This window comes from Perca fluviatilis, chromosome 6, assembly GCF_010015445.1.
Source record: "Perca fluviatilis chromosome 6, GENO_Pfluv_1.0, whole genome shotgun sequence".
In the NCBI taxonomy this organism is placed as follows: domain Eukaryota; kingdom Metazoa; phylum Chordata; class Actinopteri; order Perciformes; family Percidae; genus Perca; species Perca fluviatilis.
In genome coordinates, this window is record NC_053117.1 from 7,035,664 (window position 1) to 7,051,423 (window position 15,760).

At 43.4% G+C, this 15,760-nt stretch overlaps 1 protein-coding gene across 1 annotated transcript; it reads left to right on the forward strand.

Annotated features, from left to right (window-relative positions):
• Positions 1-7,533: 7,533 nt before the first annotated feature.
• On the forward strand, positions 7,534-15,107 carry zgc:65851 (uncharacterized protein LOC321113 homolog). Its single transcript, XM_039804240.1, is given in 5 exon segments — positions 7,534-8,435; positions 10,578-10,895; positions 11,348-11,472; positions 13,021-13,360; positions 13,363-15,107. Coding segments are annotated over 5 exon segments (1,752 nt in total). The 5' UTR covers positions 7,534-7,682; the 3' UTR covers positions 13,579-15,107.
• The last annotated feature ends 653 nt before the right edge of the window (positions 15,108-15,760 follow it).

Here is a 15,760-nt window from a genome sequence, read left to right on the forward strand (position 1 = left end):
GCTGCTGGAGAATGTTTTGTATCGGGGCCTCCATGGAGATCTGGGATTTTCTGAGTTATTAGATGCCAAATGTTACGAAAATAATGCCACTCAATGATTAGCCATTGCAGTACTGAATGAAATACATACGTAATCAATCAAATTACATGAACTGAGTAGGACCACACTGTGTTGCGTAAAACGGGGTCAGCCTTATGTTCCCACAGCCCTATCTTCTCATATTTCTTTTTTATTTCTTTTTTTAGTTTATTCGACGCGGAGAAGCATAAATCAGCCTTCAGGGTTACATTCCATCTGTAGTCCATTGCTACTGGATAATAGGTTGGGTGTAATTGGCTGCCAAATTGGGAGAAAGGGGATCAAATCTGATACAAATTCATGAAAAAGGAAATGTGGGAACATAGGGCCTAATTTTGAAAATAAATCTTAGAGATGTGTGAACATAGGGCTGTGTGAACATAGGCACGCGCCCTCCTAAAGAATAGCTCAGACTCATTCTGGTTATTGTGCTGCAGTTTTAACGGCTTTAAGTGTACTAGCTGCCATGTGGAACGGTGTTTACAAGTCTATTAGATGGAACCACCGTGAGGATAGAGTGGCTGTGCTGGCAGCAGCAGTGGTTGGGACAGCAGAAGAAGAAAGGTTAGAGTAGCAGGCTGGTGAAGGAAGGCATGTTTGAATTCCAGCCGGGGAGGTGCAGGGACATGGTAAATAAATAATATTCTTTCCCCACCCTCAGCTCATGGCATTATTACAGCATGCAGTGTGAGGGACTTAGGATGTATTTCATATCCTGCCAATACTTGCTTTTTTATAGAGTTTTAATGTTTTATTTTGACATTTAGGTTAACGTGCTTAATCACTTCTTTTTTTAGATGAGAGTTAGATGAGATGTCTGTACGCTAAATATCAAGCTAAAGCCAGCGACAGCTTAGATACTAAGCATGAAGACTAGATAGTGGGGGAAACAGCTGCTCAGGCTCTGTCCAAAGCAGCTTTAAAGCTCACTTTTCATTCATTACATATACAGTATATATACATATATATATATATATATATATCTAATATCTGGTTTAATAAAAAAACAAACTCAAGTGTAATAATTTGTTGTTATGCAAGGTTTTCATGATGGACTGTTTCTTGATGAGAAGCACTGGTCCCTGGTGGTCTAGTTGTCCAGGTTCGGTGCTCTCACTGCTGTGTCCCGGGTTCGATTCCCGGTCAGGGAGCTAGTTTTGGGGGTAGCAGTAGTTCAGTCTGTAGAGACTTAGCTAAGGATTTGGGAACCAGAGGGTCGCCAGTTCAAGTCCACGGACGGACTAAGTACAAGAGAGAGTGGACTTGGTAGCTGGAGAGCTGCCAGCGGTTCCCCTACTGGGCTTTGCCAAGGTTCCCTTGAGCAAGGCACTGATCCCTGGAGGGACGACAGATTGCACCCAATCACCTTCTCAGCAGAGCCGATGATACGTGGAACTGTAGCATTGTTCACAAAAGGTCTTCTCTTATTTAAAGTAACAATCATATTGCTAATTTCCTAAATTAGTTTTTTTTTTTTACATCTGTAATGAAAAACTTTAATGATGGCTCTGTTCCATTTGAGTGCACCAGTAAGCCATGCTAGTGAACCAGCATGCACAATAAAAAGGGCCCTGAATCCGACTGAAGTAAATGGAATGCAGCCATTGTTAGTCTGTGCTTTCCCTACAATGACATGTCAAAATGCCTGCTGATAAAAAAGGGTTATTACCTTGGATTGCTCTTTGTGTCTTTGTGTTTTCTTCCTCATTACACTGATGGATATTATATGTTAGAGGTTGCTTTTCTTTCACCCATTCCACCATTTGCCATCGCCACAAACCCTTAAAGCTTCCTTTCTGTTTCTGCTGGGAGAAGAGCGCCCTCTTCCTGTTTTTTTGTTGTAAAACACCACCGCACATTTCCTCGGACGTCCAACTAGTGGCACTGTCTGCATGCAAAAGACGATGTAGGGGCTACTCAAGGCTGCCAGCTGTGCCGTCTTGTTTGTGTACAGTCATAACACTGCACATTGCGCATCTACACTGAACTGAAAGTGTGTATGATTCTGCAGTAAACCCAGCAGTTCTCTATTACAGCTGGTGAGATACATGAGTTGACTGAGTGAATGAGGATTTGATGGCATGTATCACTTTGCTGAGTGATATGATGCTTTTCGGTAGAATCAATTCAATAAAGGTGGCGTCTGTCCTCTTACTGTGCTGTTTGGTAACCAAAAATGACATATAATGATAGAAATCCGACAGTTCTGACTACCTGTCATTTCCTGCTGAGTCACTGGCCTCCCTCTTAAATAGGCCCTTTTGTTACCAGAGAATCAAAATGGCTGGGCGGCCAAGGTATCTTTCGTTCTCTCCCCCTCTCCCACACACATATACACCCACACACACACACACACACACACACACACACACACACACACACACACACACACACACACACACACACACACACACACACACATACACAGTCTCTCTGCATCAGGGATGGTTTCTCAGTCTTGTTGAGCTTGTTGTGTATGCTCCACTGAGTTTTTCCGTCTCCCTGTGAAGCTGAGACCTGAGGTGTGTGGAGCATGCATTAGACATCATGTGGTGTGTTTGTATATCTTCAGTGGTGCCCTGCAGCTTTACATCCTAGAAACTGACCAGTACCTCCCAGTCTTCTATTATAGACCTGGAGGCCACTGCCCGCTAGGCTCAAACTTCCTTTTTACAGGCAGAAGATTCTGGCAGACCCTGACTCTTGGTGGGTGGCCATCTACCGCTGCCGGGTGGGACACAGATATACAGAAATATGATTCATAATTATAGCAGTTTGTATGATGAACAGTGGCGATTATAGTAACAATAAGGATAATATAACTATCACTAGAAATGATAGCACCAGCAATGCAGGGCGTCGAGCAGGACCACCACCAATCCAAGGAAATCTGCGAGGTGAGAAAGCATAGGGACTCCGCAGCACAAGCATTACTGGGACATGAATGCACGCAGATGGAAAGAGAGAGGAGCTCAGTGTGTCCAAGGACATCAGTGATACAAACGGAGTGGACACAATACAAGAAACACCTGTCAGTATAACACAAACTGCTGCCTCCTAAATCAGGGGTGTCAAACTCAATTTCACTAAGGGCCAGACTGGAAAATGAGAATCACATTAAGGGCCAGACATGTATGTATAAATATTTGACTGCATTATTGCATGTCTCATATAGCTTTCTCCATTAGAGTTTGGGCCACATAAAGCCCCCAAAAAGTCAGAAAGAAAGTTGCTTAGCCATCATAGAAAAAAGTGCCAATATTGTCTAAAGAAAGCACCCCAGACGTCAGAAAAAGGGGCAAAAACATCGTAAAAAGTGCCTATAGCATTGAAAAAAGCTCAAAAAATGGGTAAAAATTTATTGTGAACCTATATTGAAATGCGGGCTGGATCAAAATCGACAAAGGGCCGGATTTGGCCCTCAGGCCTTGAGTTTGACACGTGTCCTAAATGATCCTACAGTTGAATCAACACCTCTCTAAAACAGTTTTAGTTACTTTACTAGTTAACAGTTGTTGGATCTTTGTAAATTATAGAGCGTGGTCTAGACCTACTCTAATCTGTAAAGTGTCCTGAGATAACTTCTGTTATGATTTGAGACTAGGGTTGGGTACCGAAACTCGGTGCCAATAGGGAACCGGTGCCGACGTAAACGGTAGTAACGAGACCGAATAAGAACGAAAGTTTCGGTGCCTCATTTCGGTGCCTGACTTTACACTACACCTGACAGCACGTAACGTTAGCCTACCTTTAGCTAGCAGCTGGATTAAACACCGGTAAAATGTTGACAGCTAACGTTAAACAGTGTAAAGTGTGACTGAATTTCACTGTGGAGGACTTCAACAGCGGGATGTAACAGTCTGCAATGCAGCGCTGCAGCAGCTGCCGTTGTCGGAATTCATAGATATACAGTATGTTTATATGGTCGGACGGTGTGTTCACTTGCAGCTGCCGTCGTCGGAATTAAACAACACAGACGGTGCGTTCACCCGCAGCTGCCGTTGTCGGAATTAAACAACACAGACGGTGCGTTCACTTACAGCTGCCATTGTCGGAATTAAACAACACAGACGGTGCATTCACTTAAAACAGGTAGCCTCGTGGTGCATTCACAGCAATTGTAAAATACCCTTTTCCCATCTGGGGTTCAACAGCAATATACTGGTGAAATAAGTTATTGTTATTACATTATTATTAAATCTTTAATTTTGACCATGGCCTTAGCAATAAACAAGTCACTGACTGTTGTTTACTACCCTTATTTTTTTTCTTCTTCTTTTTTTTTTTTTACTTTATTGAAAAGTACCGGTTCAGGCACCGTTTAGGCACCGGCACCGTTTTAAAAGTATCGATTTAGCACCGGAATCGAAAAAAAAACAAATGATACCCAACCCTATTTGAGACTATAAATAAAATTGAACTGAATTAGCTTTAGCTAGGTGTACCTAATAAACTGGCTACTGAGTCTATATGCAAGTGAAGGCAATGACCTCAGTGCTCAGCATCAGCTCGGCTGCACAGGGGACGTACCACTGATGCGTTAGCATCCCCTAGCGGTTAACATGTGTAATTCAAAATAAAAAAAAAGACTTACCAGTGTCATCTATCTACCATGTTGACATTGTTTACATTGCTTACTGACTTCCAAAACAAATAAGATACAAGAACAATTTGATATACTATACATATTGACATGGTTTTCTGATAATGAGTAACACTGACTGTGTACAATAAAAGAAGAAGAGATTTGGACCACCTTAAAAATGACAGCCCACTTGATGAAGGTAAATGATGTGGTCAGACAAGAATTCAAGACTTATGTAGTGATTAGTAATACATATGTTGTTACTGTGTAAATACTTTCTCCTAATAGGTTACTTCTTGTATCAAGAAAAGATATGTTCCACTTTCCCCCTAAAAAAAGCATTAGGCTATATTGTAAAGATGAAATGTAAAATAGGTATGAGCTTGACCACTGATTTTTTTGACTGTTGTATTAGTTTTTGGTTCATCTTTTTACATTATTTTGTTGTTGTTTTTGTCCAAAAGGGTTGATTTGTTCAAGCCGACCAAGAAGGACATGGACACTGATGGATGAATTTCCATTATCTATAAATAATCATCCCCATCACCCATCTGCCCCTATCACCCTCTGTGACTCCACAAGTCTTTCCGCTTCCTGGGAACTATCGTCTCCCAGGATGTCAAGTGGATCAAGAAAGCACAGCAGAGGATGTACTTCCTGCGGCAGCTGAAGAAATTCAACCTGCCAAAGACAATGATGCAGTTCTACACAGCCATCATCGAGTCCTTCCTCCATCACCATCTGGTACGCTGCTATCACTGCCAAGGACAAGGGCAGACTGCAGCGTGTCATTCGGTCTGCAGAGAAGGTGATTGGCTGTAATCTGCCGCCGCTCCATGACCTGTACGCCACCAGGACTCTGAAGTGTGATGGAAAGATTGTGGCTGACCCCTCCCACCCCCCCCGGCCACAAACTTTTTGAGCCACTCCCCTCTGGCAGGAGGCTGAGGTCCATCAGGACCAAAACCTCACGCCACAAGAACAGTTTTTTTTCCCCATCCGCCACTAGTCTTATCAACAAGGCCCGGAACAAACCCTGACTCTCTCCACACCCCACCTTACTCTGCTGTACTGCTCGTTTTATTTTTAATACATACTGTGTGTATATATATATATATATATATATATATATATATATATATATATATATATATATATATATATATATATATATACTTATATTGTTTATATTCTAATACTCGATTTTCTCAACCGTCTTATATTTAGAGAATGTGTGACGTGCACCTACAACACTAAAACAAATTCCTTGTATGTGTAAAAAACGTACTTGGCAATAAAGCCTTTTCTGATTTAGATTCTAATGTATAAAAAAATAAAGAGGGCATAGGACCAGAACAGTTCTCAACTTCCCCCTATCCCTTTTGAACCATGAGCAATATTATTTGAGTTGCTTATTTGTTGCTTATATGTTGCTAAGGATCCAGTTTTTTATTGCTTATAAGTTTTACTTTGTGTTTGTATTTTTAACATGGTCAGTACATTGACTAAATAAAAAAAAAAAGAATAAGAAAATGATGGCTTTTATTGAGTTCTTTCTTTATAACCATTGTAAAAGTAGCATCATCAGAAAAAGGTCCGAGGTGATTTAGGATGACTTGGCAGTGGCTGTGTTGCACATTTTTACAGTTTGGGCTGTTTTCCAGACTGGCAGTGCGAACAGAAAGAGCACTATGAGACGCCTGGTGTAGTGTTTGAAGGTGGTGAGGCTGCAGTCCTGTGTGTGTGTGTGTGTGTGTGTGTGTGTGGGTGAGAGGGGGGGGGTTCATCTCCTTTGCATTGGGCGTGGTCCTTCTCCTGCCTCCAGCCTGGATCAGGACCAAAGCCAGCGACAGCTCTGCGCAGCACAACACAACACCACAGAAATGACTTTTTACCAACAGAGACTGATTGCATGGCGGTAGCTCACTCTGGTTTAGGACTCTGTCTGTATACATCTCATACATTGGGATATGATGTTATTAATTATCCAGAAAATCAACTTCTATCCAACGTTTGGTTGTCTGGGAAATCAGCTTTACACACATTTTAAGGGAACCTGTACATAAGGCCTATAGTCCAAGTGATCTTAGTTATACGGGGAAAGCAAAGTAAATATACAGGCTGTTGGAGGTTGTATTGACTTATAATACGCCACTACAGTCTTTATGTGTGGAAAAATAACCTAATATGGTTCTCATTTATAGGCTATAATTACATACATTACATTTGTTGTGATGCAATATGACCGTGACCGACAGGAGGTCACGGTTGCAACTTACAAATGACCAATCCATCACTGAGTGCCAGGGCTGCAGATGAGGCTGCGACATGCGAGTGCAAGAACCAGGCCACTATAATGAGTCTCATCCCGTATTCCGATATTGCAGAGGACGGGACGGTAAGGGCTGCTGGATGCAGACTGCAGCACCAAAAAAACACACCCTGGCGCACAGCTCTATGCATCGATCCCATTTGCCATTCTGCTGGCACAGCAAAGAAAAACTGCAATGACAGTGGACAGTATAGACTAAGGTAACACGAGACAGTCCAGTGGGATAATACATGTACATGGAACATGAGATTACACGTGACTTAAATATGATGTGACTGCATTTGCATGTCATCAATAACCCATAATTTGAGTGCAATAAGCTCTCGGGTCAAACAGGCTACAATAAAGCCCCCTATACAAAATCTTCATTTAGAGTTGTTGACGCCTGAGCAGAAAAGAGGAGCTGCATGAGTGACTTCGTGTCTCCCCAGAGGGTGGAGGCTTTCTGCAAAAGCTTGCAGGTTTCCCCTCAACTTCTGTTGTCCCTGCGTCAAATGACGCGCCGGCGCCTTCACTATAAAAGCACCTGTCCTGGCCAGACATCACTCGCATCTCACTTTTTCTCTCGCTCACACGCTCACCCTCACACACTCCTAAAACTCCACACACACACACACACTCTCTCTCTCTCTCTCTCTCTCTCCCGTACAGAACAGTCGGACCGGGCACCGCCAAGGCAAAGGAAACATGAGTTACTCCGGCGACATTTACAGCAGCAGCTCCTATAGGAAGATCTTCGGAGATGCCCCCCGGTCCGGCCGAGTGGGTCTGGGGAGCAGCAGCAGCCCGTCCCGCCTGCAGTCTGCCTCTGCGGGATACCGCAGCAGCCACCGCACCTACGGCTCCCCCTCCGTGATGTCCTCCACCGGCTACCGCAGGACGGCGGCTCCCGGCCGCGTCTTCTCCTCCATGCCGGACTCCGCGATGGACCTGACCCAGTCCACCGCGGTCACCAACGAGCTCAAGATCATCCGCACCAACGAGAAGGAGCAGCTGCAGGGCCTCAACGACCGCTTCGTGTCCTTCATCGAGAAGGTGCACAACCTGGAGCAGCAGAACAAAGTGCTGGAGGCGGAGGTGAACATGCTGCGCCAGCGCCACAGCGAGCCCTCGCGCCTCCACGAGCTCTACGAGCAGGAGATCCGCGAGCTGCGGGCGCGCGTGGAGGAGCTCACGCACGAGAGGAGCCAGATGCACGTGGACTGCGTTCAGATGAACGACACGCTGGAGCGCGTGCGGGAGAAGCTGGAGGAGGAGACCAAGCTGCGCGAAGAGGCCGAGAACACCCTGAAGGGCTACCGAAAGGACGTGGACGACGCCACCCTGTCGCGCCTGGAGCTGGAGAAGAAAGTGGAGTCTCTGCTGGACGAGATCGCCTTCCTCAGGAAAGTTCACGAGGAGGAGCTGCAGGAGCTGCAGGCGTCTCTTCAGGCCAGTCAGGTATAGCCCACGCATCCCACTGGGGGGTCGGAGGTCCATGCACTCACAGGTGGTGCTTTGGGCCACTTTATTATTATTATTATTATTATTATTATTATTATTATTATTATTATTATTATTATTATTATTTTTTAACAATTATCAATCACTAGTTTTCAATGTCACACTGCCACAAACACTGTAATACTCCTCAATCCTCATGGCTTTCAGTTGTTCAATGTCACACCCATACATGTTTTACCATAAGCCAACATTTCACTATAATATATGTATATACTATGTACTACAGGAACTGAGGCTCGTGGACTGACTTTACAGTGACCGTATCAAACTTCATGGGAGGTTATTACCTGTATACCGCAAAACGTATCATAGAATCACCAGTTAAAATATTGATTTGTTAGAAATTAGTCTACACATACACCGGTGATAGGCTATAGTCAAATACGCAGGCCCACTACAACTGTCTATGTAACCTATATATTTCCCACAGTAGCCTAGGCATTGAATAACCTGCTACTACAATAGTATTAGAATGTCAAAGTGTAAGAGCAGTCATGGACCGTTATTTTTAATCATATGCACAACATTCTGTGTCCTCCTCAAACTGAACATTGCGCACTGGATAATTTATGGCACTGCAGTTCCGTTTCAGCACCACGCGCTGTCCCTCTCACTCCTCCCTCCCTCCCTCCTTCCCTCTCTCCCTCCCTCCCTCCCTCCCTCGTGGGTCTCGAGCGTCCTGCAGCGTCCCGCGCGCTCCGGCACGCCCCCATGCAAACTTTAAGATGTTTTGTGCTAGAGACTAGCAACTAGGTAACGTTACCGGTCGTCGATGCCGGTTTGTACACAGTATGTCGCAGAACTGTATTCCTGTATTGTATTCCTCTTCAAATATAAATACGCTTAGTGCAACAAGGTCGTTATGAACTTTGAGTACGCTGTTAGCTAGCGAATATTCTGCCCGCTAAATATTAGCTAGCGAATATTTTGGGGCTAATGGCGACGTTTGATTAGAGGGGGCGAGGGGGGCAGGGAGGGAGAAAAATGCGGAGAAATAGCGCATAATCCAGGGGTGTGGCCGTCCCAAAGGAGCAGCAGGGGCAGCAGACAGGACGACCCCCGTGAGCGACACTAGCAGTTGTGTACATTTCAAGCTAAACTGCTTTTAACAACAGCACAACAGTGAAAATACTGTCACGATTTGACAAAAAAAAAAGTTTTGGTATGTCAGTAGAAGTTGGAGTTGCTTTCATTAACAAACCCATCACTGTAGATTCGTGTAAAAATATATATATTAAAGCTCCTTTTATGCATGGGACAGTATGAGAGCTCATTATGTTGCAGGTGGAGAAAACGAAAAAGAAGAAAAGCATAGGCATAGAACTGAATGAGGGCAGCAGCAGCAAACTCACTGCAACAGTTGAGCAGAAATCTATCCAATGAATGTGCAGTAGTATTAAGTCATGCGGTGGAGTGATGGTTGCCGGGTAGATTTCTCCAGGGTTTTCTTGCCATGTAAGCTATTGACAGCACAGCTTTCTCCAGCAGAGAAGCCCGAGTCAGCAGTCCTGCAGCGGCGCATCAACCCACTGCTCACCTTATACATATACTGTATGAAGGCTGAATGTCATTAGAAGAAATGCAGTCTAACAGTATTACAGAAACATAGTGTGAAATAGCATTTACCTGCAGGCTGTTTATACATTACATTATTTTATACAGTAAGAAGTTTATTTCTGAGTTCTGCATTGTATAAAAAGCGCATTAAGAAATATTACAGAGATTTCGACATCATCGTTGTTTTTTTTATCAGGCTGGTCAGTTCATTTGCTACAGGTAGTCCAGTGTGGCTGGAAAGCTTTTTTTTGTAAAAACACTCATAAAGTCAACTGCCCAATATGGTTTATCATGGTAAAAACGTAAAATAATACCTAAACAGAATATGAACAATTATAGCGTTTTCTAAATGTATACTCACATACATATTGTGTGTATGCCTTAAAAATACAAGGATTATTGATACAGTAACTAAAGTGGTACTGCATTCATTTACAGATGGAGCTCCGACGTTTAAACCTACTAATAATGAGAAATCGTATAATAAAACGCCTTTCTGTTTCCCCCCTCTCCTACATCCAGGTGTCAGTGGAGATGGACATGAGCAAACCGGACCTGACTGCCGCCCTGAAGGACATCCGGGCTCAGTATGAGAACCTGTCATCCAGGAACCAGGCCCAGGCAGAAGACTGGTACCGCTCCAAGTTTGCTAGCGTGACTGAAGCGGCTGCCCGTAACCAGGACGCCATCAAGCACTCAAAGGAGGAGCTGAGCGAGTACCGCAGGCAGGTGCAGTCCCGCACCCTGGAGATCGAGTCCCTCAGGGGCCACAACGAGGCCCTGGAGAGGCAGATTGCCGAGATGGAGGATCGCCATAACAATGAAATTGGAGAGATGCAGGTACCTTGATGGCACACAGGGTAGTGAGATGTTTCAACGTGTTTTATGACTTGATTAACCTTTATTTAAGCAGGGTAAGGGAGACCTTCTCTGGGGGGACCTGGCCAAGGTGGTAGCATAAAACGTTACAGACAAAAATCAGGCAACAGATAGATCAATGCAAAAAACTGCTAATGCCAATAATAGCAATGTGCTTCATAAGACTAAAAGTAGGCTAATAACAGAGACAATTAACAATGGGGACACTTACCACATCATTTACAATAGTCTTAAATTCTGCCAGACATATCAGACTCATCAATTTATGCACTCCTTGTTAAGTGTGACAAGACAAAAGTGAAAATCCTACTTAGATGTTTATCAGCACATTTTCAATCTCTATTCACAAAAGCATTAATTATTTCATATGACTTTGTGTGTGTGTGCGTGTGTGTGTGTGTGTGTGTGTGTAGGATACCATTCAGGAACTGGAGGCTGCCCTGCGCAGCACCAAAGGAGAAATGTCCCGTCACCTGCATGAATACCAGGACCTGCTGAACGTCAAGATGGCGCTGGACATTGAGATCGCTGCCTACAGGTTGGCTACATCACAAACGTGTTAGCTTTTCCCTTGTGCAATACATGCCCTCAAAGCTTGCTTATTTTAAATATGTATTATGTAGAGTTTAGCATTTTTCTTTTCTCGACTTCATATTTTTCGAAGTTCAAGTGGATACATACAAAATGTTCACTTCTTTGGCTTACAGAAACCTTACAGGTCCACAAGGCAGGGCAGTCAAACGAAACACTTTTTCGATTTGTTAGATTTTCAGCTGATATTATCTTTAGTGTCCCGCTCACACACACTTACACAGTGTCTTACAAAATACTGTCAATAATACAAAAAGTTTCACTTCCACTCCAACATTTATTTTAAGAATTAAACTCTTGCGGCGTCTGGGCTCGTTTTTAAAGGTCCTATGACATGCTGCTTTTTGGATGCTTTTATATAGACCTTAGTGGTCCCCTAATACTGTACCTGAAGTCTCTTTTATATAGACCTTAGTGGTCCCCTAATACTGTATCTGAAGTCTCTTTTATATAGACCTTAGTGGTCCCCTAATACTGTATCTGAAGTCTCTTTTATATAGGCCTTAGTGGTCCCCTAATACTGTATCTGAAGTCTCTTTTATATAGACCTTAGTGGTCCCATAATACTGTATCTGAAGTCTCTTTTATATAGACCTTAGTGGTCCCCTAATACTGTATCTGAAGTCTCTTTTATATAGACCTTAGTGGTCCCCTAATACTGTATCTGAAGTTTCTTTTATATAGACCTTAGTGGTCCCCTAATACTGTATCTGAAGTCTCTTTTATATAGGCCTTCGTGGTCCCCTAATACTGTATCTGAAGTCTCTTTTATATAGACCTTAGTGGTCCCCTAATACTGTATCTGAAGTCTCTTTTATATAGACCTTAGTGGTCCCCTAATACTGTATCTGAAGTCTCTTTTATATAGGCCTTCGTGGTCCCCTAATACTGTATCTGAAGTCTCTTTTTTTATAGACCTTAGTGGTCCCCTAATACTGTATCTGAAGTCTCTTTCCCATAATTCAGCCTTGGTGCAGAATTACAGCCACTAGAGCCAGTCCCACAATGAGCTTTCCTTAGTATGTGCCATTTCTGTGTCTGAAGCTATTGAGGAGGAGAGTGGGAGGGGCAAGGTGGAGGGTGGGGGTGTGGCCTTGACCAACTGCCACTTTCCTTGTTTGCAAGCCATGATGTCTCTCTCATGGGTTGGCTAAACTTGCTTGCATTAACAATAGTATATTTCATGCAAATGGATCAGTTCTTCTCCCACTGTAATAAGATAGAGGAATGGAAGTGATACGAAGTGAAAGCCGACAATAATCTAACTCAGCAAACATAATGTTTTAGGAAAAAATACCAAAACAGATGGCAGAGGTGTTGCACCTGATACTCCAGTGACATTAGATCCCTCAGGAGAGATACACAGAGATAATTATAGCAACGAAACCAGACTAGACGCGATGTCATCTTTCTCTCTCTCTCTCTCTCTCTCTCTCTCTCTCTCTCTCTCTCTCTCTCTCTCTCTCTCTCTCTCTCTCTTTGTCCGTCTGTGCAGGAAGCTGCTGGAAGGCGAGGAGTGCCGCCTCAGCTCCGTCGGCGGAGCCATGGTCCAGTCCGGCTACCAGGGCTTCTCCTACATGTCGTCCCGCAGCTACTCCCTCGGAGCCTACAGGAAGGCTGAGGCCAAGCCCGAGGAGGCAGAAGAGGAGGAGGCCGCGGAGGAGGAGGAGGAGGACGCGGAGGGAGAGGAGAACGAAGAGGAGGGAGAGGAGGGAGAAGAGGGAGAGGAGGGAGAGGAGGGAGATGACCAGGAGGAGGGCGAGGGCGAGGGAGAGGGTGAGGGAGAGGGAGAGGGCGATGGAGAGGAGGATGAAGAGGAGGAGGAGAAGCAGAAAGAGAAGGAGAAGGAGAAGAAGAAGGAGAGCCCCACCGGCAAGACCAGCAAGAGCTAAACTGCTCGTTTCCGACATCATCGTCTTCATCGTCGTTATCAATAACACATTCCTCATCCCACCAATCACAGTCTATGGATCCGGTCATTGTTCACAACATCTCCGTCACACACAGATGCCTCACACCTACCGTCTCGGTCCGCGCCGTAATGCAGAAGTGATTAGTTCAAACTTTAGTAGATGGAAGTCAAACTTTAGTAGATGGAAGTCAAACTTTAGTAGATGGAGAAGGAGCCTTAGAAGGAAATAGATGTATTACAATGGCAGAAGAGTTTAAGTCATTCACATACTCTGCAGAGGTCGTCATGGTTTTACATCACGCAAGCGCACAGGGACGTGCAGCAGAGCTAGCATGATGCCACAAAGTCATTTAAGTTTAAAACGGGATGGGTTTTTTTCCCTCACATGAGCAACAGTGAATGTGCCATTGATGATCAATATTTACAGTAAGAGCGATCAAAACCTTGAAAGTAACCATTGTATCAGCACACAGACCTTAAGATAAACGCACAGAGTCCAACTTTTACGGTGCTATTTGATTTTTACATATAAAAGTTGGGGAGTACTGTAGGTTAAAGACTGTATCGTAGACCCGAAGCTCTACCAGCTCATTCCTGATTGCACAGCAAGATTTAGAGGAAAAACTGCTTCTATTTAAACTGTAAGTCCAAGCAAACGCGCCCCACAACCGGTGAACACCTTTCCATGACTCTCTAGTTCTGCATCTCATCCCACCACGACAAACGGAAATGTACCACTAACCATTTAAGCCCTTTTTCATTCTCTTTAGTACACTGCAGTGTCACAGCACGGCAATAATGGCAACTTGGAGCTCAGAAAAACTGTATGTATAAATGTGTTGGGGTGTGCTAGTATTTCCAGTAGCTGGCAAGGAGGAGTGCTGCAGCTTCTCCATGAGGAAGTGCATCTTTGGGAATGAAAAATGTAGAGTTTAAATTGCCGCTATATATATATATATATATTTTTGAATCTTTGATTGATTCATTTGTCAATACATGTATCAGCCATCTCACCAGTCAGTTTGACAATAAGTCTTCTTCCTTCATTTCTTTCCCAACATTTTGCATAGTACGGCAGAGAAAACCAACCCGTTTACTTTCCCCTCATACAAATGTAGTGGTGCTTTTGTTTAATTTAGCTGGATGAAGGAAACAAGGAGGCGGGTAATGGCTGTCAGTGTCAGGCAGCTGATGATGACATCGACAGCCCTCAGCTCCGACTGATAGTGGCAGGTGGAGCAGATACCGCAGGGGTCTTGGCTATATGGTATAGATAAGGGCTATTTCATCATAAACCCATTCTATCACTTTGTTCTGAACTGTTTTATTTCACTGATGTTCATCAGTTCATCCTCTGGGATTTTCTTTTTTTTTGACAAATGAATCAACCAACGGGCATGAATGCATGGCTGACTCTTCGAGCTTGAATATCTGCTGGATGGGATAGATTTTTGCTTGTTGTGTGTTCAATAAAAAAAAAAAAAAACTTGCCTTAACCATGACTGAAAGTTAAAATAAACCATGTTTTCACATCCATCTCACTTGTTTCTGGCGAGGCTGAGGAGTACTGACATGTTCCCAACCTCTGCTATACAACTGTGACTTTACATGCTGCTATCTCATGCAGTGATATTCCTCTCAAAGCCAAATAAAGATATTTATTAACCAAACATTCACTTCATCTCTGTGTCTTTAATGTCGTATTAGGACAATTCGTAAAGGAAATTATATATAATATTCTTCCACTGCTAGAGAGACAGATTTTTGAAATTCTCAAATGTTTTATTTGACAAATAATATGTAATGATATGCATTTAATAAGAAATAGCATGACACTGTGAAAAACAATTAGATGTGAATTACATTTTACAACATGGAGTTACAATAATTTGAGTGTTGAGAAAGTGTTAAGTCAAAATGAATAAAGGGTAAAATATGTAGTGGTGGAATCTATTTGTTGTACACATTAAGCAGTTGAAAAGGTTGCTAAAAGTGATGAAATATAATGTTGATCTTTACATAAAAAGGTGACTGTCATGATGATTAGGTGCCCAGAAAATGAAAGCCTGTATTTATGCTCGATGTGGCATTCCCCGTCATATTTATATATGGTCATACCTGCAATGGCATTAAGCAGCTAGTCTTTCCCAGCATGCCTTTGGGTGAAAGGCAGTTCACTGCAAGGTCATTATTACCACGGACAAACACTTTTTTTTTACATTCTGGAAATTCGAAGCTTCCAGTTCAGCTGTTTTCCATTTCAACAGAAACCACAGCTTATTTCAGTGTGTGCATTTGAATTGACATGTCAGCTTCTTTCATC